The sequence below is a fragment of the Lotus japonicus genome, chromosome 6 (assembly GCF_012489685.1).
Source record: "Lotus japonicus ecotype B-129 chromosome 6, LjGifu_v1.2".
Lineage (NCBI taxonomy): Eukaryota > Viridiplantae > Streptophyta > Magnoliopsida > Fabales > Fabaceae > Lotus > Lotus japonicus.
In genome coordinates, this window is record NC_080046.1 from 9,426,602 (window position 1) to 9,451,376 (window position 24,775).

A 24,775-nucleotide genomic window follows, 5' to 3' on the forward strand; every position below is an offset into this window, starting at 1 on the left:
AGAAGTAGAAAAGAGAGAATGACTAAATTTCATAAAAAAAAAATGAAGAACTAAATTTGATGAAGAAGAACTTTGAAATGACTAAATTTGATGAAAAAAATTTCAAAAATAATTTATGATGTCATAAAACTATTTTTAATCAAATAAAATTTTCAAAAGACTAAAGACTATACAAAATATTTAGGAAAATGATAGAAGGCACGAGCCATTAGACGCACGACCACGCACGAGATAAAAAAATTGACATTTTTAAAATAAAAATAAAAATAAAAGAACTGAGTTCTCAATGCAAAATCCCCAGAACATTCAATCCATTCCAACCCTTTTGATTCACCACACCATCCATGTAACACTAAATCCCCACAATCAACAGAACTGCTTTATGGCACAAGCAGGTACTGCAAAGTAGCTAACTTCCACCCTTGTTTTCTTGGGTTTTATCTGTAAAGTAACTAACCTCCTCAGATTTGGAGTTGGGTGAGGGAGAGATTGAGGAAGAAATTGAAGAACAAGATGGGTAATAAGTTTCTGGGTTCCACATAGAAGGCTAAAAAATTGATATTTCCCCAACAAAATGAGCTTTTTCTTGATATAAGAATGCTTATAGAAATACCCACCTCGTGGTAACCAATTGTGCCAGCAAAATCGATTTTGAACTTGGAATCGAGACCCTTTCTCTTGACCAAGTCAGTGAATACTCCATGGAAGCTTGAGTTGGAGAAAAGATTCGATTTTTGTAGGAAATAGCAGATGGGGTTGGGGTTTTCTGAGTGAACAAGGAACAAGGAATGGGAAAATTGGGGTTGGAGAAAGGAATTGGGAACAGTGGCAAAATCGTAAATTAAAGAGTTCAGTGCTTCACTGTTTAGTGTCCACGTCAGCTCGTGCCTCATCGTGCCTCTCTCTCGTACCCTATAGCGGTGCTCAAATATTTATAGGCATCATTTTAAATTACGGTGTATAAGTCAGGAAAAAAAACATATTTAGCCTTTTTTTAATGTCATATTGTATAAGAAGTACTTTCCAAGTTACTCTGCAGATCCCTCCAAAAATACATTATTTATTTTCTTAAAAAAATTGTAACTGAAATACAATATTTTTTTTCTTTAAAAATTGTAACCGCTACATTCTTAATCATTTCATTGAAGGACGTCATTGTTGGACTATTTCATTTATATTATTCATTTTGCCGTTGTACTATTTATCAATTCTTTGTAGTCGTTGCAAAGAAGAAGTAAATAGCAAAAAAAAAAGCGTTGCTCACTTTTTATTCCCAAAAAGTAAGAATAAATCCTCACTAGAGCAACTAGTTCTATGACATTGAGTGCAAGAAAGTTGCTGATGTTAGTCACTAGGTAGAATAGGAGTAAGTTTTGAGTAGAGATTTTGAGTGGGAGTTCCCAAAATATTTTTATCGGGTTTGGAGAACTTACAAGGAAACCAAACTCATCTCATTTTTAAATTTTTTTCTTAATATTTAGATGAAGAATGTTACAGCCACATTTGATTCAACAATTTATAAAATATGAAATCAAGAATCTTAAAAGTACTAATAAACTTAATAATTGAATATATTTTGCTGATCTTCTTAGCCTTAATGGCTTACCAAGCCCACTTGACACAGGAAGAACACCCTGCAGTCTGAGGCTATAAGAAAAGATCACATGGAAGGAAAATGTTACCCAATTGAGATTGAAAATTATATGATAGTTCCTCACTTTAGATTGCTGTGTGTAGCATCAGGAGTTCATATATAACTAACTAGTTTAGAGGAGGGAAGTAGGTTAACTTATGCCACTGAGTACTGACCTTAATAAAAAGGTAGAGTTCTCTAAAATTCTAAAGACCCTTTTAGCAAAATTCTTGACACAAAATTGACTTGGTACTACTGCATTACACTTTACACGCACTAAAGTCTAACACTATCTGTCTTACACCAAAACAGAAAATTGAAAAATTGCCGTTTTTTATGAGTGGAATACACAAAATCTGGATTTTCAGAGTCAGAAAAATCGTTATCTCTAACATAGTATGGTAGGTAAAATCAAATTGTCCAGTGAAGAGCTTGTTTAGCCTCAGTTAATTCCAACTTGTTCTATGTCACTGGACAAAAATTAGAACTGACACAATGACATTAGCATCTTGCACTTACCCAGTTACCCTCACCAAGATCCAGCTAATTTGTTTATTTTTCAAAAGAAAATTAAACCAGAACTATACAATAAATCATAAACAAGAGACCACTCAAAATTGCATAAAGCCCAAAATTTCTTTCCTTCTCAAGGTCTGTAATTGTATGGTATTGGCAATTTGGCATTTACATGCATGAAGCAAAAGTATAAATATTTCTCTATCTACATTTTGAGTCTATATTTAAAAATGGCAAGTTCCTAGCCATGCATTTCATGTTTGGAAACTCTTTTATAAATGATTTTGGAGCTATAACCAATTTTGGGGAGAAGCTTTTGTGAGTAGCTTCTAGGTTTCAAAATTGATTCTGATGAGAGAGAGACCGATCACATGATGCTATATATCTCTATGATTGAAGCTGTCCTCTGATGGGGAGGTAGAGATGGTGATTATGGCATTGCTGTCAGATTCACTATCTTGCAAGTTCATCAAGAGCTCAGAAGTACTATAACTAGTAGATGGCTTTGTTCTAGGGACAATAGTAACTTCAGCCTCACCAAGCAGCATCTGAACCACACTCCTCATAGATGGTCTTACAATTGAATCAGGGTGTGAGCAAGCTAACCCAACCAAGAGCACCCTCCTCATCCCCCCTTCATCAAAATTACACTGAAGCCTTGGATCAGAAGCCATTAGTAACTTCCCTTCCTGGTGCAAACTCCTAACCCATTCAACTAAATTGGTTTTCTCAGTGGCGTTTTTCTCTATAGGTCTTCTCCCACTGGCCACTTCAAGAACCACAGCACCAAAACTGAACACATCAGTTTTCTCAGTGGCTCTACCTGTGAGGACATACTCAGGAGCCAGGTACCCCATTGTGCCAGCAGCCACGGTTGCATCAGGGGACTTGTCATGCTCCGTTTGCCTCGCTAATCCGAAATCACCTAACCTAGCATTGAATCCTTCATCTAGCATTATATTGCTAGTCTTAATGTCCCTGTGAATCACCTGATTTTCACACTCATGATGCAAGTAGGCCAAAACAGTTGACACACCTAACAGAATCTTGAGCCTGTGAGGCCATGGTAAAGGTGTTCTGGCCTCATACAAAGCCTTATCTAGACTCCCATTTGGCATCAAGTCATAGACTAACAAAATTTCACCTCTTTCATGGCACCAACCTTGAAGCCGAACAAGATTCCGATGCCGGAGACTTCCAATTATGGACAATTCAGACAAAAACTCATTCTTCCCCTGACCACCATGGTTACACCGCTTCACAGCAACAATGTCACCACTCTCTGGCAATACTCCTTTATACACAGTCCCAAAGGCACCATGACCAATAATCCTATTAGCACTGAAGCCCCTAGTGGCCAATTTGAGATCCTTATAAGCAAACTCTTTAGGGGTTTTGATGATTTCTGACTCAAGTGACTCACGCCTCTTCACCTTCTTGGAATACACCCAAATCAATGCACCTGCAAACAGAGCAAGAGCAAAAGCACTAGCAGTGACAACACCAGCAACCGCTCCCATTCCCTGCTTACACAACCCACTGTGGCAAGAAGAGGATTTCCTCTCCTTTTGTGGAGCAGACGGAGGCAACGACGGCGCCGCCGTAGAATCAAAGGTGGAGGTGAAACTCCACCACTCCACATTGTGAACCTCTGTGCTTCCCTGTGTTGACCCAGAAAACCCCACGAACATGAACTCATTCACGTACTGACCCACATCAAGATCCACCTTCAGAATCGGATCCCTGGGCTTCACATTGGAGTACGAGACCCAAACGCGAAACCCTTTGCTCCTCGCATCGTACTCAATCCACGCGTTCACCGAGTCACCGCTCTTGAGATCGATTCCGATGGTCCCCAAATCACCAACCTGGGTGGAAACGACGGTGTTGAGGTCCAACCCGACATGGTTCCCGTTAATGTCATGAAGGTCAACATCCATGAGGGTGTCGAATTCCACGGCGAGGAAGGAGGAAGATGAGCCGCCGAGGCCGAGGAACCCGCCGGGGTCGCCAACGGCGGCGGCGTCTGGCGAGATGAGGAAGGCGAGGCCGCCGCCGACGGATGAGGGGTTGAGGTTGGTGACGGAGAAGGAGAAGAAGGTGGTGAAGCTCGCCGGGAGGAGGCTCCCCGGCTGCCGGAATCTGACCGGGGTGGAGTAGAGTGCCCTGCCGGCGGCGGAATTGGGGACAGCAGGGTCGCCAGTGAGGCTGATGGTGTTGTTACTGGTGAGGTGAGCATCGCCGAGAAGCTTGAGTGTGCTCAATGTTATGGTCGCGAAGTCGAATTGTGTGGCGGCGCCGGCGAAGAAGAAGAAGACGATGATGGAGATCATGGGAAGTGATGATGGCATTGGTGAATTGTTAAGGAAACAGTGAGAGTGATGGATGGATGGAAAGGTTAAGAATAAGAATATAAGATAGATTTTCTGCTTCACATTCGCAGGTTGTAAGAGAAAGATGAGTTAATGTTTTTGCTATGTTATTGTTATGTACTTATGTTTGTTTGGCTTTGAATTTTAGAAGCAATGATGGAAAGCATGGCAGAAAATTCCAAACGGGGAAGTGGAGAAAACAGGTGGATAGCACCATTGCAGGCATAGTTTCTTGCTCTCACAACGGTTATTTCTTTCACTTTCTATAGACTCAGAGAGAACAACAGAAACTATTGAAAAAATGTCATGCATATCAATGTCTCTTAAACTTTTGTACATAACTTTTAATTAATTAGCCTGGGTTGTCTAAATGACCCATGGTAATATTTGGGTTAAATAACCCATGATCTAGATGGACCAATCATATTCAAGATAATTAATTGAAATTTTTATATTTTATTAATCAATTTATTTATGGTTAAATATGTTTTTGTCCCTAACTTATACACATAAATATAAAATGGTACCTGAAAAAAAATATAAAGATCTAAAGTCCTTGAAAATTTTATTTTTATCTAAAATGGTTCCATGTGGATTTTTTTACTTCTAGTTTGGTCCCTCAAAAATTTATTCCATCAAATTAAGTCCTCATCTCCTCATAATTATTTCAAAACCTAGAAATTCATATCTTCATCTCTAAAACTCCTCCATCTTCTTCATCTTCAAAACCCAGAAATTTCATTCATCTTCCTCCTCGTCCCTCTCCCACCAAAACCATCATCACCACCCAAACCTTTGTAACATCCCTGATTTCACCTGCTTAGGTAAAGTCTAACTAAGGTTATAACTGAAATTTAATAACTAGATATTTAAGTTTGAGAATAAATTCTATAAGCAATTTTAATATAATTTCTTAATTTATAATTAAGAATTGAAATAAAAGAAAAAGAAATTAAAATAAAAGATTAAAATTATACTTAGTTTCTTAGTCACTTAAATTTATCAAAAGTTGTCTTAAATTACACTTTATAATCCTATAAAGCTTCTCATAATATTTAGAACTTTAATCTATATTCCTCTTAATTTTCCTATAGCTCTATGTAGATAAATCCTACACTACTTAAATCAACTAATACCCACTCTTATAATATGTGGCAAAGCCACAATTCACCAGAGGCTGAATAACCTCTTCAGCCCCTCTCTCTCTCACACGTAAGTCCCTTCTTCCTCTTCTTTCTTTATTTTCTTTCACCCCACGCACACAATCTTCTCTTCTTATTCCTTCTTCTTCTTCTTCTTTATTTTCTCCTCTGAATAGGCCAACTACAGCTGCCAATCATCTCCATTTCATGACCTGCAATCACCTTCTTCCACTCCATTCCTCTATAAATAGATGGTCATGGTTCTTTAGCTCTTCACACCATCAATTCCCTTCAATTTTCTCTCTCGTTACTCTGCCTCTTTCCTCTTCCTCACTTCTGACGCTTTTCCTTCCTCTATCTATCTCTTTATCTTCCTCATACGTTCCTAAACTCAGAAGCCATGAAGCTTTCCTCCCATGACAGCCACCATAATGTTCAAACATCACCAAATCTGTCTCTCTTTGATTATATCACAAAACATGTTCAAATCCCTCTAAAAAATTGATATTCATGTTCCTGGATGTCCAAATATGGGATCTGGAAACTTTGGCGAAGTTCTGGGCTTGTTTGGGCTGTTTTTGGGTTTTTGTTCTTCGCTGTTCATCGTGTTCTTCCTCACCACCGTGCAGTCCAGATTCCGGCAAGAATCATCAACTTAAAGCGCGTTTTCTACCTCGTCCGACCTCCGATTAAGACGATTCCAAAGCCTAAGTTCTTATGGAAGATAGGAGAATCTAACCATGTGCCCAGATCCGACCACCGCCTCCTCCGGTCATCTTCTCCGCAGACCTTCGCCGGGAAATTCATAACTTGCCCAGAAAAATTCCAGAACTTGTATTCTGTAAGTTCTCGATCTTCTGAGATCATTTCTAACCTCAGATTCTTCATTAGATGATCAAAAACATGATTTATCTTACTCAGAATTTGTGCCTTTAGATTTTGAAGGAAAAGACTCAATTTCCTCCTTCTCGGCCTCACCATCTTCAAAGAGGAGATGATGATCACGAAATCACACCTCTGTCCTGTGAGTATGCTTATCTATGAGGTTGTTTCTGAAGTAAAAATTAATAAGAATCATGAAATAAGTGATTTTGGGCTAAAAACCTATGTTCAGCAACTTTGAATTGAGAATAGATTAAACTTAGATGAAGATTTAGGGGTTAAGTCAATAATAAAAGTTGTAGGGAAAAATATGAAGAAATTGATTCTGAAGTTAGATTTTGAAAAAGTTGAAAAGTGATTTTTGATAAGTGATTTTTGGGTGGTGATGATGGTTTTGGTGGGAGAGGAAGGAGGACGAGGAAGATGAATGAAATTTTTGGGGTTTGAAGATGAAGAAGATGGAAGGGTTTTAGAGATGAAAATATGAATTTTTAGGTTTTGAAATAATTATGAGGGGAGAAGGACTTAATTTGAAGGAATAAATTTTTGAGGGACCAAACTAGAAGTAAAAAAATCCACATGGCACCATTTTAGATAAAAAAAAATTTCAAGGACTTTAGATCTTTATATTTTTTTCAGGTACCATTTTATATTTATGTGTATAAGTTAGGGACAAAAACATATTTAACCATAAATAAATTGATTAATAAAATATAAAAATTTCAATTAATTATCTTGAATATGATTGGTCCATCTAGATCATGGGTTATTTAACCCAAATATTACCATGGGTCATTTAGACAACCCCAATTAGCCTTAAATAAGTTTATCATCTCTACAAAACACATTGTTTTTGTTTTTTTTTTCCTTGAAAAATATTGTTTTATGTTTAACATTCACAAATATTACATGTTTTAATTTTAGTCATTGAGGTCACATTTTCCATCCATCCCAAACGGAAAAGCTTTGTTGGGAGAGTTGAATTTTGAGATTTTCTACCTTCATGCCGTTTTACCATATGTGTTTTCATTGACTAATCAATTTTTTACTTGAATACGCCTTAACTCTAAGTCTACTTGAATATTCAATTTGTATAATAGTATCTGGTTTTTTATGTTTCGATGTAACAAGAAAATAGTCTTTCGTTTTTTAGGCTGTAACTTGCTAGTGGGTTATATGAGTGGCAAGTGATTGTTTGGTTATGAGTAACAGAGTATGGGCTTGTTAGTGAGTTTCTTGTATTTGGTTCTTGTTTTGCGCATTAGACGGTTTTCTGTCAAGGTTTGCAATATTTATCAATCCTTGGGCATTTTATTGGCCATATCGGTTCTTTAGGCCTTTTATCTACAATGTAGATTGTAACTTGTTGCGATTTTGTACATTATAGTATTTTGTAAGATCGTGCCTATCTATTTATATATTATTTTTAAAAATAAAAATAAAAATAAAAAAATTTAGAATTCTTAAATTACTTTTTTTGAAATTCAAAATAAATTTTTTTTTTCAATCATAATTGATTTCTAAACTTGGATAATTTTTTACGTATATTTAATAATAAGTATTTATATAAATAAAACTGCATAGAATGTCTCTTAACGCATCGCACAAGTTAATGTACAAGTCAAAATAACAATTGTTAGAAATAAATATTTTTTAGATATTCTTTTCATTGACTAATAAGTATTCTACTTGAATACGTCTTGACTTTAAGTCTTTTTAATACCCCTGACTTTCGTGCAGTTTTACCGCAGGCGTTTTCATTGACTAATAAGTATTCTACTTGAATACGCCTTGACTTTAAGTCTTTTTAATACTCCCTGACTTTCGTGCAGTTTTACCGCAGGCGTTTTCATTGACTAACCAGCATTCTACTTGAATACGCCCTGCCTCTAAGTCTTTTTAAACCCCCACATCATTCATCATTTGCATCATACACACTCTCCTATGTTTTAGAGGTGATTAAATCTCAGATTTTTTTCTTTTTACTACACTTTCCTTGATTGCAATAACATCGATGTTCCTCCGTGAGATCTAGCTCGAAGTTTTTGCTGTGAATTTATGTGTTTTCCTCAAATCATTTAGTTGATTAACCTGGTCTAGTCGGATATTGAAAAACTTTCACTTGTTATGACTGTAGAACTGGTATTTGAGAATTGAGTTCTCAATGAATACTTATTTTCAAAAGAAAGTCATTTTGGAGTCTCTTTCCCCCTCCGAGTATCTATATCACTCTCTGTATGTGTGTGTGGATTTGATTAGGAGAAATAATCTAATCCAATCTTATTTTCTCTATTTTAAGATATTTAATTTTTTTTAAAGAAAAATACACTTTATTTAAATTTGTATAATAGTCTTTGGTTTTTTGGGTTGTTTGTTTTTGGGTTGTAGTGGGTTATGTGAGTGGCAGGTGTTTGTTTGGTTCAGAGTAAGGAAGTTTGGGCTAGTTCGTGAGTTTTGGTATCTGGGTCTTGTTTTGGGCTTTAGATGATTTTTTTGTCAAGGGGTTTGCGATAATTGTCGATCCTTGGGCTTTTTTCTTAGCCTTTTCGGCGTTATATTTTTTCGTGGTTGGGGGTTTGGTTCAATTTACATTGGAGATCGTAACTTGTAGCGACTTTTTACTTTATAATATTTTGTAAGTTTGCGCCTATCAATTTACATATCATTTTTCTTTAAAAAATAAATTTTCAATTTTTTTAGAATTCTTAAATTACTTTTTTGACCACTTATAAAAAATTACTTTTTTTTACTTTCAAAATAAAAATATGTTTATATTTTAATTATAATTGATTTCTTAACTTTTATAATTTTTTATGTGTATTTAATAATAAATATTTATATAAATAAAACAGCATTGAATGTCTTGTAACGCATAGTACATGTTAATGTACTAGTCAAAATAACTAATCAGTCTTCTACTTGAATACGCCTTTAACTCTCAGTCTTCTCAAACCCCTACACCGTTCATCACTACACACTCTGCTATGTTTTAGCTGTGATTGTTTTCTCTTAATTTTTGTATTTTTTTCATTACAGTTTCCTTTATTGCAACAACGTCATTGCTGCTCCGTGAGATCTAGCTCAAAGTTTTAGTTGCGAATTTTCAGGTAAAGTCTAACCCTTAGTTGGGGCATTATATTTATATGGTTTCACTACAAATATCCACTTGCGTATATGCTCTTGGTTTGAATTGAAGTGTGAATATATGTTGTTTTCTCAAATCATTTAATTGATCAATGTCGTTTGGCTCTGTATATGAACATGTATCATTAAAGAAGAAACAAATTGAGACATTTTCACATTTCCGTTGTTTGCAAAAAATTAGCCGGTTTATTATGAGAATTGAGTGATGACTTCATCCTGGTGGAAGTTTGTGTATTTATATTTGGTTCTTAACAACTTACTGCAGATAAATACCATACAAGATCGGTTGGTCTTTTGTTGTTATTATCAAATTCAATGGCGCCAAGAAAAATTCACTTGCATCAAGGGAAGAATCCACTCGATGCTTATCGTAAGATTTTTTTTTTCTTTTCGTTAAACTATTACCATGCAATGCTTTTAAATGGTTGTTGATCACTTGCAAATTTTAAAACTTATGATACTATTTTATTTCACTAAAAAATCACTTACTGAGATCATTTACTCTCACAAGGAGGAGCTTCGATTTAATGTATTGAAAATGATATATTTATTTACATGACATATTGTGTCGACTAACTATATGTATTTTCTATTGTGGTACCAAAGGGCCAAAAATTGCCATAAACACACTTTCAAATTCATTAGTTTTAAAATATATTAACTTCCTCAAATTCTTTGCTTTTGAACAGCATTTGAAGCTTTTTCATTCGGCTCATGGAAACCCGCAAAGTTCATAAAAATTGAATCAGGAAATGTGACCTTACATTTTATGGATGATGATGAGATGGCTATAAAGAATGGCTACTCAGACATGCGAATAAAGTCAAGGAAGGCTTCTTTGTCTGATTGCACCTCTTTCTTACGGCAAGGGATTGATGTATGTGTGCTATCAACCTTTCAAAGTGATAATTCAGATCAATTGAAATCCAATCCTGTAAGTTGAGGCTAATTAGCACTAGTTTTTATTTGAACTATAATTTGTTAGCATTTATTATGATTTGGAATGTGTAAGGAATATAATTTATAATAATTCATTGTGTTTTTACTCAACAACTTACTGCATTTTTTGTTGGTAAACTTGCTAAACAACATTCATAGCTTTTCAAGGCACCCATGGTAGAAGATGTTAAACACACCTTTAAGCATTTGGCGTAGTTTATTTAGAAAATATATTAGAGTCTTTGTGAACAAATAATTCAGAATTATCCCAATTGTTTCCATTCCTTCAATACAAAAATTGATATTCAACACAAGGTAAGCACGTTTATTCAATGTCCATGCATTACATCCAGCATGCTCTTGTTTGAGAAAATGTAAAAGAATTATAAGAGCATCAGCTCTTTGTGACATGTCATCTGAAGTAAAGTTTTTTAATTGTTGCAGAAAATGAAGTTTCTCCACGTGGCAAGCAACTTTGTTCCAAAGTTTCTTTCTAGAGAAACTTTGCTCAAAGTTTCTCTTCTAAATTTAATGATTAAAAAATAATAAAAAAACAAATAAAAAAGCAAATAAATATGTAACTGGATTTACAAGAAAGTAGTGGGGGTATATTGTGGGGTTCATTTAAGAAATTTTTTAGAATTTCTGGATTGGAGTAAAAAGTAAGTAGAGTTTATTAAAGTGGTTTAAATGATGTGACATTACCAAAATTTAAATTAGAAACTCTAATGAGTTTCTTGGATAATGATGGTCTAATATGATTTTTTTTTTGTGTTCAGAGTATTTACCGTCGACACGAATGATTAATCCCTTAATTATAGGTGCTTGCACTCATTGGTTAATGATTGACTACAATATGTACTTCAAAAATGTGAGATAATTGAATCCCAGATTCCTCCAACATGTTAAATTTTGACGATATAAGGTGATACTTTAATTAAGGCGTATTTTGGTTAATCTTGAGAAAGTGTACGATGAGTGGTTTAATTTAGAGAAATTTTAAATTATTTAATCCAATTGGTAATTTCCTAACTTAAAGTTAAAATATTTAAAATTCTATAATTATTAATTAATTATAGAAGAAATTTTAATTATCCGATCAATCGCAACCCTCTGCTCCCTCCTGTGGCGGTGCCTCCTCTGCCTTGCTCCTTCAGATGGCTCTAGAAACAACGGCGTCGTGGGTGCAAATCGGAGCAATTAGAGGTCGAATGAAGAACGAAAACTCAACCCAAAACCCATTTTTTAATTCACTTTCAAGGTAATATTGTGTCAAGGAAGAAGGGAAAGCCAGATAGTCGATTTTTCTTCCTGTTTTGAACAAATTGAAATTCACAAAATCTGTAACTGATGATGAGTGATCACATGTGTTTGACTTGAAATTTACTATGATTTTCTGTGAATTCATGTTAGGCTAGAAATTTGAATTTAGATTAAAAATTGTAACTTCAAATGATGTGTTAGCCAAAATGAATATAACATTTTAGTCCATTGGAAAGTTACCTTTGTGAGAGATTAGTTTTTGCTTGCTCCTATTAGATCATCATTGTGATTATTCTTAATATCTTTGTTTTTTCGCATTACTTGGCGTGTATCTCCTTTAAATTGAGAGTAGTAGTTTCAGGGACATTAAATCTGATTTTGTCTCCATTTTTTAATTGCAGGTCTGGGCTGATGCTAAGATAACTTCCGTAGACCGAAAGCCCCACAAGCCTGACTGCTCGTGTGACTATTATGTGAATTTTTATGACAATCAAGGAGATTTGGATTTCCCACTCCAAGTATTAGATTTGCCACCCAGCATTTTAAAAAAAATGCCAGGAGTACCCTTCGAAACATAATCTTCCGAAATATGTTATGTTCAAAAGATAAATTTCCGAAACCAACAATATTTCAGAAGATTAACTCCCGAAACTATTATTCACAGCAAACGTTGGTTTTTTAAGATTCGGATCATTAAGATCCGAAACCAATCAAAATCAGTTTCGGTAGATAAACTTCCAAACCTGTTTAACAGATGCACACACAGTAGCAGAAACACAAACCAGATACACCTCAATGAGAAGCAATGAAGATACACAAATAAAGCAATTGAGAAGCAATGAAGATACACAAATAAAGCAATTGAACCACATTATGAATCAAAATACCTTAAATTAATAATTAGAGGTCTTAAACATAGTCTTGAACATAGGAAAATTTACATAAATCTCATTCATTGACACCAATTTACAAACATCAATCATTAGTCTTTTGTGATGTCTATGTAGTCATTCACATTTGGAACAAGAGGTCCACCAATAGCAGCCCTCCAAGCAGTGTGTTCAAGCGCAAATCTGGCCATACGGTCTTGATATGGGTTAATCCATTCGGTCGTGGGTGGTAGGACGTTGTATGGCCATTGGGGAGCAATATACGGAATAGGATGTCCATGCAACAACTTAAGCTACATTTGAGAGAGTATAACAATAAAATTAGATAACTAACATAAATTATCTAGCAATAAAAATAAATTAGGGTACATAACAAAAGATATACCTGTACAAAGTGGTTGGGCACATGGCCAACAACTATAACTGTGTGTACCTCTGGTGGGGCGCCTATCAATGGAAGGTAAGTGTAACTTGATTTTTCCGAAATGGAGATAAATACCACCTGAAACCTTGTAGCAATGAGATACCCCATCTCCGGTAAGTGCATCCATTTGTCGTCAATGGCCATCTGATCATGAGGGAGGGTGAGACGAAAGTGCAAGGCCTGAACTATATCAAAACCCCACATGGTGTTTTATAAATACTGATGCCGTTCGAGTTCTTCCATCAACTTTTCCCTAATCGAATGCCAACCATTCTGCCCTTCCGGATGTCCCAGCAATGCAGCGACCGCTCTATAGCCACAATTACCATCTCCATCAACATCTATCACTTCATCTATATATGGTAGGAAAAAAGATGGCAAGTACCCCAAGTAGATGCTGGGGGGTGGAGACTTCCCGATAGAGTTCTTGTTCTTTGACTTACTAGCTTGTGATGAACGATTCCTGGACCGTATAGTTGGTGGAGGACATTTGGCAAGCGTAGGTGTTGCGTTGCTCTCATTAAGTTCCCAATGTGAAGGCTCCCGCCTCAAGGATCCTATTGGTTCACGTGTAGGTGGCTTACTCCCCTTGGCTTTGGATGACTGCTTGGTTTTTATCTTCACTTCAGGAGGACATAGTGAACTACTCTGAGGACAATACAACTCTTTAACCTTCCTCCTCAATATACTTTGGCCTGCATCATCCAGAGTACTGTAATGAGCAACCAAGGCCTCAATGTCATACTAAATGTCTCCACGGTTTGAGGTTTGTCTATCCGGAACAGGCACTTGTTCCCAAGAAAGTATCTTCCAGAACGGATCCATTGCCTTATACGGAATTGAAGCATAACTCTGAAGTGCACAAGCGCAGGGTAGTCCATGAGTGACTTTCATCAAGCAACCACATACCTCATCCTGACCCCACCCTCTGTTTTGTTCATCGTGCATGAGTTGAAGGGCTTTTTCAGCCACGAACCCCCTTACATTCACATACATTTTAGACTTGAAACGGTGCTCTACAATGTTAATGCTGCGCTCAAAAGATGCTACAATTTCATTGTGCCTCACAGTTGTCAACCTATCCACTGCATCCCATGAATCGCACAAGTTACCCTTGCTGTTCCTTAGCATCTTCTTGAAGGCTGCATGTGCACTTTCAGCCCTACATACAAATATTGTAACTCTGAATTACCCATTTTCAAACATGAAACAATAAATGAAGTCGTTTAACAAATGTAAAACATATCACAAGTAATAAACTGTGTGTATTACCTGTTACTTGTTGTGTTTCCAAAATGCATCACATTGCTTGTCCATGCCTTCACAAACTTCTCCTTGTGAGTTAACCATGTCTCAGAAATGTACTTTGTGAACTTTGGGTGATCTTTACCCATGGCACACATGTTCCTCCATTCCTTCTCATATTGTTGCTATGTTTCCGCATTCACCAAATCTGTCCATTGCTCCATTACTATATCTTTGAAATCGTCTTTGGCAACCCACAATTTGCACTTTGCCTCAACAGCCTTCTTTATGTGGAACAAACATAATAAATTGCAAGAGGTGAGAAAAGTTTGCGAAACAGCATTCATTAAAGCCAATTCTTTGTCAGTGACAATAACACCAGGTAATTTGACAGGGTCGGCAAGCAGAGACTTCATGCAGTCCAAGGCCCAAACATAGTCATGTGTGCGCTCTTGAGTCATGTAGCAAAATGCTATGGAGAAAGTCTTACCAGTAGAAGTCAAGCCAACCATTTCAAGCAAGGGGATCCGGTATTTATTTGTCTTATACGTGCAATCCATGATGACCACATGAGGGAATGTGTTGAAGAGTTTGATAGCATCAGGATGAGCCTAGAAAACATCTATAATGACATCCGAATCGTCAGCTTGTCTTTCAAAGTGAACATAGTTGGCTTCTGTCAGCTTCTTCATCAAAAATTGCATTTCTGTCAATGGTCCCTGTGCTTCTTTCTTGATTGTTTTGCAGAAAGTGTACACTTGAGTGATTGTAGTCAAGTTACCTGGATTTTGTTCCTTCAAAGCCAGTAGTATGTGTCTCGGTGCAACCCAAGACTTATGCATAGTTGACAACTGCCCTTTCTCTTCCCCCGTTAGTCGACCAACGTAGGAGTGGCCAACTAGTGATCTAGCTGGTTCATGGTTGTGCTTCCCCCACATGACTTTCAGCCACCAATTTCTATCACCCTCCGTAGGTTGTCCTTTTAGTGTAAAAGGACAATTGCACTTTTTTGATCCGGTGGTGTTGTACTTGAACGTTTTCGGGTCCTTGTAGGGCACGTACACACCATTCCTCCCGCACAACAAAATAACTTTTATAGCTCCGCCTTTTGTTCCTTTGTTGGACCTTCCGATCACTATCTCGTATCCATTCTCCTTTCCAACATTCCGTACCCAATTCAGAAGGTCATCACGTGTATCAAATATCTGTTCGAAAGTAAGACATATCATATCTATCACTTCAGATTCGCTAAACAATACTGTCATACTATATTCAATTAATAACTGATCAGTTGTAAATAAATGTGTGGCATCCACACTTATAGTTGGTGGCACAAACGGAGTGATACTTGTAGGCTCAACATTCCCAGCATCATATGCAGCTTGAAGCAGCACTGCTTCATAAAAAATGAATGGGTCTGTCATCTGCCTGCAAAATGCCACTGCCACTGGTTTAATTATATAGTTTCGGCAGTTTATGTTCCAAAGCAATTCGGCAGTTTATGTTCCAAAGCCATTCGGCAGTTTAAGTTTTTAAACCTCTTGGAACTATAAGTTTCGAAACATATGTGCAGAGATGAAGCACGGTACAGAAATAAAGAACATACATTAAAATAAAAAATGTGGTGGGAAATTTAATCATTTGTATGTAAATCTGGTGGGAGAGAAAGAGAACTTACCAACCAACAACCTTGAAACTTGAAGATCTGGAACTTGGTGGCACAATGGAACAATGGTGGTGGCACAATGGAACAATGGTGAAATGGTGGTGGTGGTGTCTTGTGGTGGTGGTGGTGGTGCAATGATGGTGGTTGGGAAGAAGGCAGGAAGAATAAAGAGAGAAGTAGAGAGGGTTGGTGGTGGAGGAGGGTAGTAATAAATCAGTAGAGTAGTAGGATAGGTGGAGGAGTGTGGGAGAAGTCATGGTGGCAGGGTGGCAGACTTGTGCACCTTTAATTTCGGAACTTTATGTTCTGAATGATTCCGGTGATTTATATTCCGAAACAGTAAAAATGTAGATTTGCCACCCCTTATTTATAAGGTTTTGGAACTTTATGTACCGAAAGGTTTTGGAACTTTATGTTCCGAAACCGTTCGGAAAGTGAAACTTATAATGTCTAAAAACTGATGTTGTACCAGAATATCACCGGCTACAATTTCTTAATTGAAAAACTAAACTCAGAAATTATGAAATAAAAGTACCGGTGATCATAAAACTCATAAATTATGAAATAATAACGTGAAATACGTAGTCAGAAACTCATAAAAGTACTACAATAATGTCAAAGCCAAACTCAGAAACTCATAAAAGTACTAAACATAATGTCAAAGCTAGTCACTATCCCCTACCCCTACGGCCTCCCCTACCCCTATGACCTCCCCTTCCTCTATCGCCTGCCCTGCCTCTAACTCTGGCTCTGACGCCTAGTCTCTCAGCAGCAAAAGCAACGCCTTGGGTCCCGGCCAAGTTTCGGAAGACCTCGAGTGCCCGATCAACTAAAGTGCGGGAGACTGAGTCTAATGAGGGAGCATCATCAACCTCGAGTGACTGCTCAAGCAAATCCACACCCCTACGCAGAGCAGCCTGAAAATAAATAAATACACATGTTAGTAAATGACATACACAAAATCGCAAGTGTAAAAGAAAATAGTTTTCATACTTACAACGGCACTGAGTTCCGCCCTCTTCGTATCCGGGATGATGAACCGATGAGATACCATGCTGTACCACTCAATGTAATTTGACGATGTCTGTCCACCTACAGTAGCAGGGACGCCCTCAGGAACTAGGTACTGCTCATAGGCCGCGAACGCTGCATCAACATCCTCAGCACCAGGAGATCTCTCCATCACGACAGAAGGGTGCCTCGGGACGGTCTGCACGGATCCAAACTGCCACAACACCCGCTCCGGAAGATGAGGTCGCACAGCCGGCCCGTAGGGAGTCCGGATGTATCCCGAGAACAAAGCCCTCGCATCCTGCGGTCGCACAGACCTGTGCGCCTCATATGGAGTCCAGATGACGTCAGCTGACGTCATCTCATCAAATAGGACTCGCCTCTCCTGCAACCTAGCATGGCCTGTCCGTGACTCAATCCACTTGCACGCTCTAGGCTCGGTCTCCACGTAATCCCGGTTTTGATACCGGCGCACAAGGGCGTCAGGGAAGTGCTCGTAGGCCCATGCTAACAACAAGAATGTGTAACCGCTCATCTGTCTGGTAGCGCTGCGTGAGGACCGACCAAGCTGGTCGTACAAAGTGGCAAGCGCAATGGCGCCCCACACAAACTCATGCACCCGATCAAGATGCTCCAGCATGCCAATCCAGTGGATCGTGGTGTAGTGTCCTCCACTCTTGCAGGCGAACAACGTCGCGCCGAGGAGATTCAGTAGGTACAACTTGGCTGCATGGTGGTACCGCCTCTCTACATTGCAGAAAACAAACAGTTATCATGAAGTAAACTGGAATAAAAAAAAGAGACAAATTAAATAATTATTAAAACAAACCTGTAACAAAGACCTCATAACTCTTCTGCAAGAAGCAGAATCGCAGCCCCTGAGTATTGCATGCATCAAACTATCGCTGTAATCAAAGCTCTGCCCCCCAGCAACCGCACGCAGGTCTCAGCCATCTCTAGTCTACTAAGGGCTGCCGGAGTATAGAACCTCCCACTAGTCGGGAGATGAAGAAGGGCCGACACGTCGTCCAGGGTCACAGTCATCTCCCCGAATGGCATGTGGAAGCTGCTGGTCTCCTCGTGCCACCTCTCCACAAGGGCCGAGACAAGTCCAGAGTCTGTCTCTTGATAACTGGACCTGACGAGATGAAGCAGTCCGGTCGCCTCCACAAGTGTCAGTACATCCCTATGAGCATCGCCCTCCAATGGCATATTCACCAGCTTTAACCCAAAAGTGGACACCAATCAAAAGAAAAGAAATTGGTCAAATCTGATCAAGGAAACACTGATACATATGTATAGATGAAATTTAAGAAACTAGAAATAGGTCATATGCCCATAGAGTAGTTTGTTGGAACAAAAGCCTTATCCCACTAAGTGAGGTCGGCAATATGAATCACACTACCTTGACACAATCTAACCCTTTTCTTTTCTCACAGGGCAAAACTACAAACTCTAGGATTAAACAATCTACAAGAGAGTTGTATTTTCAAAGAGTTGTATTTTTCAAGCAATGGAAATGATCTATATCTATAGTATGTGTGAATCAACTTTTGTATCCTCAGAATGAGTTGTAGAATATAAAAGCAACTCAACTTACAGAATCTTGTATCCAAAATTGATTAGGATTTCAGAATCAATTGTAGAAAGATTTACAAATATGCATTTACACTAGTAGGATTTGAACTCCAAAGCTTGTATAAACTACTAAATCCAAATTGTCTTAACATGATTATGGTTCGTTGGATGAAGAGGATAAGGAAACCGAATGAATAAAGATTGCAACTGGCTGGTTTGGAAGTTTTTGATGAGATAGTGTCATTAGTGTGCGTGCGACCGGAGAATGGTTTGAAAAGGCAAATGATGCATCATAGCATAGCATAGCAGACTGTAAATGTTGTAAATAACAAGCTAGTTAGTTACGGAAGCGTGAGGGAATGAACCAAACTCTACTTGCTTGAATCCCTCTAACCCCACCCCACGAACGCTGAATACCAAAAACCCCAAAATGCAAGAACCCTAATCTACGAAATTTGATGAAGGTAGGGTTCAACTCACCTCTACACTTGATTTCTGACGAAGATGATGAGGCTCGATGATGAGAAACCTCCCCGCTGATGATGAAAGTTGAAGAGGTCGAATGGAATTCGCCGGAATCGCCTCCTTTCAAGGTCGGAAAGTCGAAGAGAAAGAGGATGTCGAAGAGGGAGACGATGGGGGAACTGGTTTGGAATTGAAATGAAATTGAATGGTTTGGAACTGGGAATTATAAAATCGATTAGTTTCGAAACTTAAACTACCGAAACATTTCGAATATTTATCTCCCGTAAAATAACACGGAGGGACATTTTAGTAATTCCCCACTTTAAGTGGGGTGGAAAATCTAAATCTTGGAGTGGGAAATCCAGTTCTCACAATCAAGGTTCCATTGGTTCAGAGAAGAAGACTCTATGCAAGGAGGTCAAAGTAATTGGGTTGGATCAAATTTCCATCTTACAAAAGCTTGGACGCAAAGGCCATGATAATCAGCCATACCAGTGGGATTCATCAGAAGACTGCATTGCCAGATCACTAACGAAGTTGTTCTTAAGAAACTTCGCATGCGACATTTCATGGCTAGTTGTCGCATCTCTCAAGAAGAATGTCTCCTTCTGCGTGAGATCTGTGGACAACAAGATTCTCTACCAAATCTTGGAAACTGATAGTTGCAGCTCTAATGATTATAACATAAGAGCTGTGAACTTCAGACTCGAAGATGGCATATTTTTTTCCCTCTATTTTCGATGTTGATTTCTTTGACACCAAGAGAATTGTCCCTTCAGAACATGATTCCCAAAAAGTGCCACCATCTGTTGAGGGGTTACGGCGTTCCACACGCCGAATTAAGGCACCTGAACGCTACTTGGGTTATGATCTTTGTTCAGGTTCTTTTCGAACTCAGAAATGCAAGATACACAGTGGGAAAGATGATGCAAAGTGGTGCTCTTCAGGACGTTATTATAATCCTACAAGTCGTAAGAAGCATCAGAGGAAGGATTCATCTGATTTGGATGATATGATGGATCTTCAACCTGGATGGAAGGGGCAGAGTTCCAGAAGGGGAACTGAGCGGAAGAGATATCGTTCAGATTATTCAAGAAACATGAATGATGAGGATGAAGAACAACCACGAAGAGGTAGGGCCTTAGATGCAACTGCCTCCAAGAAAATGATAGATTCTTACATGAAGAGCATGAACAAAATACCAACAAAAGAAGAGGCTATTAATGAACAATGGAAGGAAGCAATAAACTTTAGGAAAGACAAGGATACAAAAAAAAACTCAAACAGAGGAGGAGGAGGTAAAAATATCTGAAATGGAAATGTTATGGAGAGAAATGGATGAGGCAATGACAGAGATTTATCTTGAAAAACAAACAGAGGAAGGATTCTTCCCTCTCTCTTTGTTCTCTGTCTTTTATTCGTCGAAAAATATGATGATTTATGATTCTCTGATGAACTTGATGATAACTGATATCTTATGAATGTTGCATGAATTTCAAGAGAGATGATTTCCTTGGTGAAATAAAATAAAGAAAAAGGATGAATTTATCCTAAGGCATCAAGGTAACCAGAGTCAAGGGAGGGCTAGTCAGTGTGATAGGAAAAAAGAAGAGAGAAAAAGAAAGTGGGTAGAAATGAGGTGGAAGAGAAAGTGAATGTGATTTGTGTTTGTAATATTTTGTTTTTCTTTTTATTTTCCATGGCTTATTCTGTTCAACCTATTTATCAAACCAGGGTTCAAATGTTGCTGCTTCAACTCAGACTAAGGAAGAGTCTACCGTAACATGTAAACACAATTATATAGTGGATGAACAAATTGGAGAACGTTGCACGAGATGCGGCTTTGTGAAGACGGAGATAAAATACATTTTTCCACCTTTTGTAAGTCAAGTTCAAAACTTTAGTAGAACCTCGACGTGTGATTTCTTTATTGCGTAGTTAAAACTCATACCCAATTGTTGACTACAATCTCTTGATTTTGTTAGATATTCTGAGAGGTACACAGCTCGAGAGCTTATTTATAAGAGTATTTATAAAATTTATTGAAGTGAATTCAAAAGAGTTTATTAGATATAAGCGCTTCTTTAAACATTAATACAAAAATTAGATCAAAATAAGTTAATTTTTTTTATAGATAAATCATTAACTTACCCAAAGAAATGCTTAACTGCATGTTTGTTTTCCAATTTATATTTTAATTTTGTGCCGTCCATTGTTTGGAAGTTGGAAATCCCACTTCCTGATATACGTGAAAGGAAGAAATTGCTCTGTAAATTTCAAATATTAAATTATGTTTATGTAAATTTTTAACAAACACATCCTAAATTGTTTCAGTAAAAGATAAAGTCAAAGCATTTCAAATAAACTTCATCTGAAAACCTTGTTCATATTGGCAGATGGAACGCCGGTCATGGAGACACGAGGAGAGGCAATGCATTGGTGAAGAACCAGAGCTGATGGCTGATGATGGTGATGTTGATCTCCATTTGTTCCCTACTCCTGCTGCTTGTGATGAGCCTATATCTAATGAAACTAACAACGTTTGGGCATTGATTCCTGAACTTAGAGAAAAGATGCACCTCCACCAAAAGAAAGCTTTTGAGTTTCTTTGGCAAAACATTGGAGGGTCCATGGACCAAGGACTTATGGAAGCACAATCTGAAAGCAGAGGCGGTTGTGTGATATCTCATTCTCCTGGAGCTGGAAAAACTCTTCTCATGATTGCGTTTCTTGTTAGCTATTTGAAGTTATTCCCACAGAAGAGACCCTTGATCCTTGCTCCAAAAACTACACTTTATACTTGGAACAAAGAATTTATCAAGTGGCAGATTCATGTGCCAGCGTATCTAATTAATAGTCGTAAAGACCAGAGAAATTTCAGTGAAAAAGCATTGGCTCTTCCTGGACTTCCAAATCCCAATGAGGATGTCAAGCATACTTTGGATTGCCTTGACAAGATACAAAAGTGGCAAGCACACCCCTGTGTTCTGGTCATGGGGTACACATCATTCTTATCATTGATGAATGAGGATTCAAAGTTTGAACACAAGAGTTACATGGCTAAAGCATTGAGGGAAAGCCCTGGGATTCTTATCCTGGATGAAGGACACAACCCTAGAAGTACAAAATCAAGGTTGAGGGAAGCGTTGATGAAAGTGGAGACAGAACTGAGAATACTACTCTCTGGCACATTATTTCAGAACAATATCTGTGAGTACTTTAACACACTCTGCTTGGCAAGGCCAAGGTTTATCCACGAAGTGCTGAATGTGTTAGATCCAACATATGTAAGGAGTGAAGCAGAAAACAAAGCTCCCCATATAGTTGAGTCACGGGCTAGGAAATTCTTCCTAGATATCATTGGGGCAAAAATTGACTCGGGTAATGCTCATGAGAAGATGGAGGGCATAAACATGTTGAAGAGCTTCACTAGTGGTTTCATAGATGTTTATGATAGTGAGATTGCAGATAGTCTTCTACCTGGTTTACAAATTTATACGTTGCTGATGAATAATATTGAGAAGGAGAGTGAGATCTTGCAGAAACTGCAGAAGAAAATGAATCAGAGTAGTGGGTACCCTCTAGAGGTAGAGTTTTTGATAACCCTTGCATCAATACATCCATGGTTGATCACAACAACAGAATGTGCCAAAAAGTTTTTCAGTTTGGACCAATTGAAGCAGCTAGACAAATGCAAGGATGATATGAAAATATGGTCAAAGGTGAAATTTGTTCTGAGCCTTGTTTTACGTGTTACGAAGAAGGAGAAGGTTCTTATATTTTGCCGCAACCTCGCACCAATGTGGCTTCTTTTGGAGTTATTTGAGAAGTTCTTCATATGGAAAGAAGGTAAAGAAGTTTTAACACTTCATGGGGATCAAGAGCTGTTTGAACGTGGGAAAGTTATAGACAAGTTTGAGAACCGTGGTGGAGCCTCAAAGGTACTCCTTGCTTCGATCACTACTTGTGCTGAAGGTATTATTAGTTTGACAGCAGCATCTCGGGTGATTTTCTTGGACCCAGAGTGGAATCCGTCAAAAACAAAGCAGGCTATTGCACGGGCTTTTCGCTCTGGTCAGGAGAATGCCGTTTATGTGTATCAGCTCTTGGCAGCAGGGTCATTTGAGGAAGATAAGTACACGAAAACTAGTTGGAAAGATTGGGTTTCGAGGATGATTTTCACCGAGGATTTTGTGGAGGACCCTTCCAAGTGGCAAGCAGAGAAGATTGAAGATGATATGCTGAGGGAAATGGCTGAGGTGGACAAGTCTAAATCAGTCCACAAGATACTGAAGAATGAAATGGCATCAACAAATTGAAGGTAATTTCTCTTCTTCCATATCAAAATGTGTGATTTACATATCATATATTCTCTTCTTCCATTAGAAGTCCCTCATTAATGTTAATCTCTTTTCATCGGACCAAACTATAAGCCTAACATACTCTTATAATCTAGAGATGCATTTTGGGTCCAGACTTCCAAATCCATCAAAGTGTAACGTGTGATATTTGCACTAGATCACTTTTAAATTTATTTTATCTAGAAAGAAAATTATTCATCTTGTTTGACATCTACTACTTCTTATTCTTCCACTACTGTAGCTAAAAGAGCTCCTATCACCGCGCGACACGTGTACCACTTTGCTGAATTTCTTTTTTTTTTCCCTTGCCAGTTCCACATACGGTGTCGTTTGCACAGCTTGGTACCATCTCTCAATAACCCTAGATTTCCATCGTTGTTTACCTCTCCCTTCCTACCTGCTCCGCCGTACCATCCCATTTCCTGCTGATATCGTGATTTCTCTTTCAAAGCCTTCCTTTTCTCCGCCGTACCATCCCATCGCGTCAGAGGCTTGCATCATCGCTGACGCTCGCCGTTCCGTGTTGAAGGAGTTCTGCTCTCCGTAAATGGTGGAACCTACCGTATGTCGCCACCTCCCTCCATTCACTGTTGTTTGTTCATCAGCCTTTCAAATTCTAGATCTGAATCCATTTCCAGGGAGGAAATCGCGGATGGACAAGCTGTTGGTCAGTATCTGTATCTGTATTCTCTTCATCTTTTTCATTTAATTTGAATTTTGAGTAAACGTTTTAGATGAAAGTACATATGATAGAGTTGTAGGTATGCCAGTTCAAGTTCTCTATAAATACTCCCTGTGTGAGGATTTTCATTCATTCTGCTTTTCCATATCCATTTTTCTCCTTTGTTGATTTGCTCCTTTGTTAATTGCAGGTTTGGTTAGAGACGGAGATTTGGAAGTATCTTGGAACACTATGATTGGTGTCATGGTTTTGTGCTATTTGAACTACTTCTCAGAATTTTTAAGGTTTGTTTTGACCTTCACGGGCCAAGTGCATCAAAGTTTAGGCCTGTACAGATACAGTCAGGTTCTACACTGGTGCAATGCCAATTTTTAAGGTTATTTTTTGGTTGATGTTATCACTAATTCATTCTCTTTTAGATGATTAATTTACCGCACAACTCAGAAACATTTTCATGTTAACACGAAGCATTTAAGCCTTAGGTGAGGTAACTTTTTTTTTCCTGTCTTCTCTGTCAGGCATATGGAGACTCATCATTCAAAGATTGTAAGCAAGCATCTGA

At 38.0% G+C, this 24,775-nt stretch overlaps 2 protein-coding genes across 2 annotated transcripts; one reads left to right on the plus strand and one right to left on the minus strand.

Moving 5' to 3' along the window:
* Nucleotides 1-2,521: 2,521 nt before the first annotated feature.
* Nucleotides 2,522-5,031, minus strand: LOC130726912 (L-type lectin-domain containing receptor kinase VIII.1-like). Its single transcript, XM_057578234.1, has one exon. It carries the CDS (start codon nt 4,498-4,500, stop codon nt 2,527-2,529), a length of 1,974 nt encoding a protein of 657 aa, XP_057434217.1. The 5' UTR covers nt 4,501-5,031; the 3' UTR covers nt 2,522-2,526.
* A 585-nt stretch (nt 5,032-5,616) lies between these two features.
* Nucleotides 5,617-23,489, plus strand: LOC130724855 (SNF2 domain-containing protein CLASSY 1-like). Its single transcript, XM_057576123.1, is given in 11 exon segments — nt 5,617-6,504; nt 6,600-6,687; nt 9,582-9,652; nt 9,955-10,059; nt 10,379-10,623; nt 12,293-12,377; nt 19,541-19,885; nt 19,950-20,419; nt 20,421-20,539; nt 20,895-21,051; nt 21,567-23,489. Coding segments are annotated over 8 exon segments (3,399 nt in total). The 5' UTR covers nt 5,617-6,504; nt 6,600-6,687; nt 9,582-9,652; nt 9,955-10,004.
* The last annotated feature ends 1,286 nt before the right edge of the window (nt 23,490-24,775 follow it).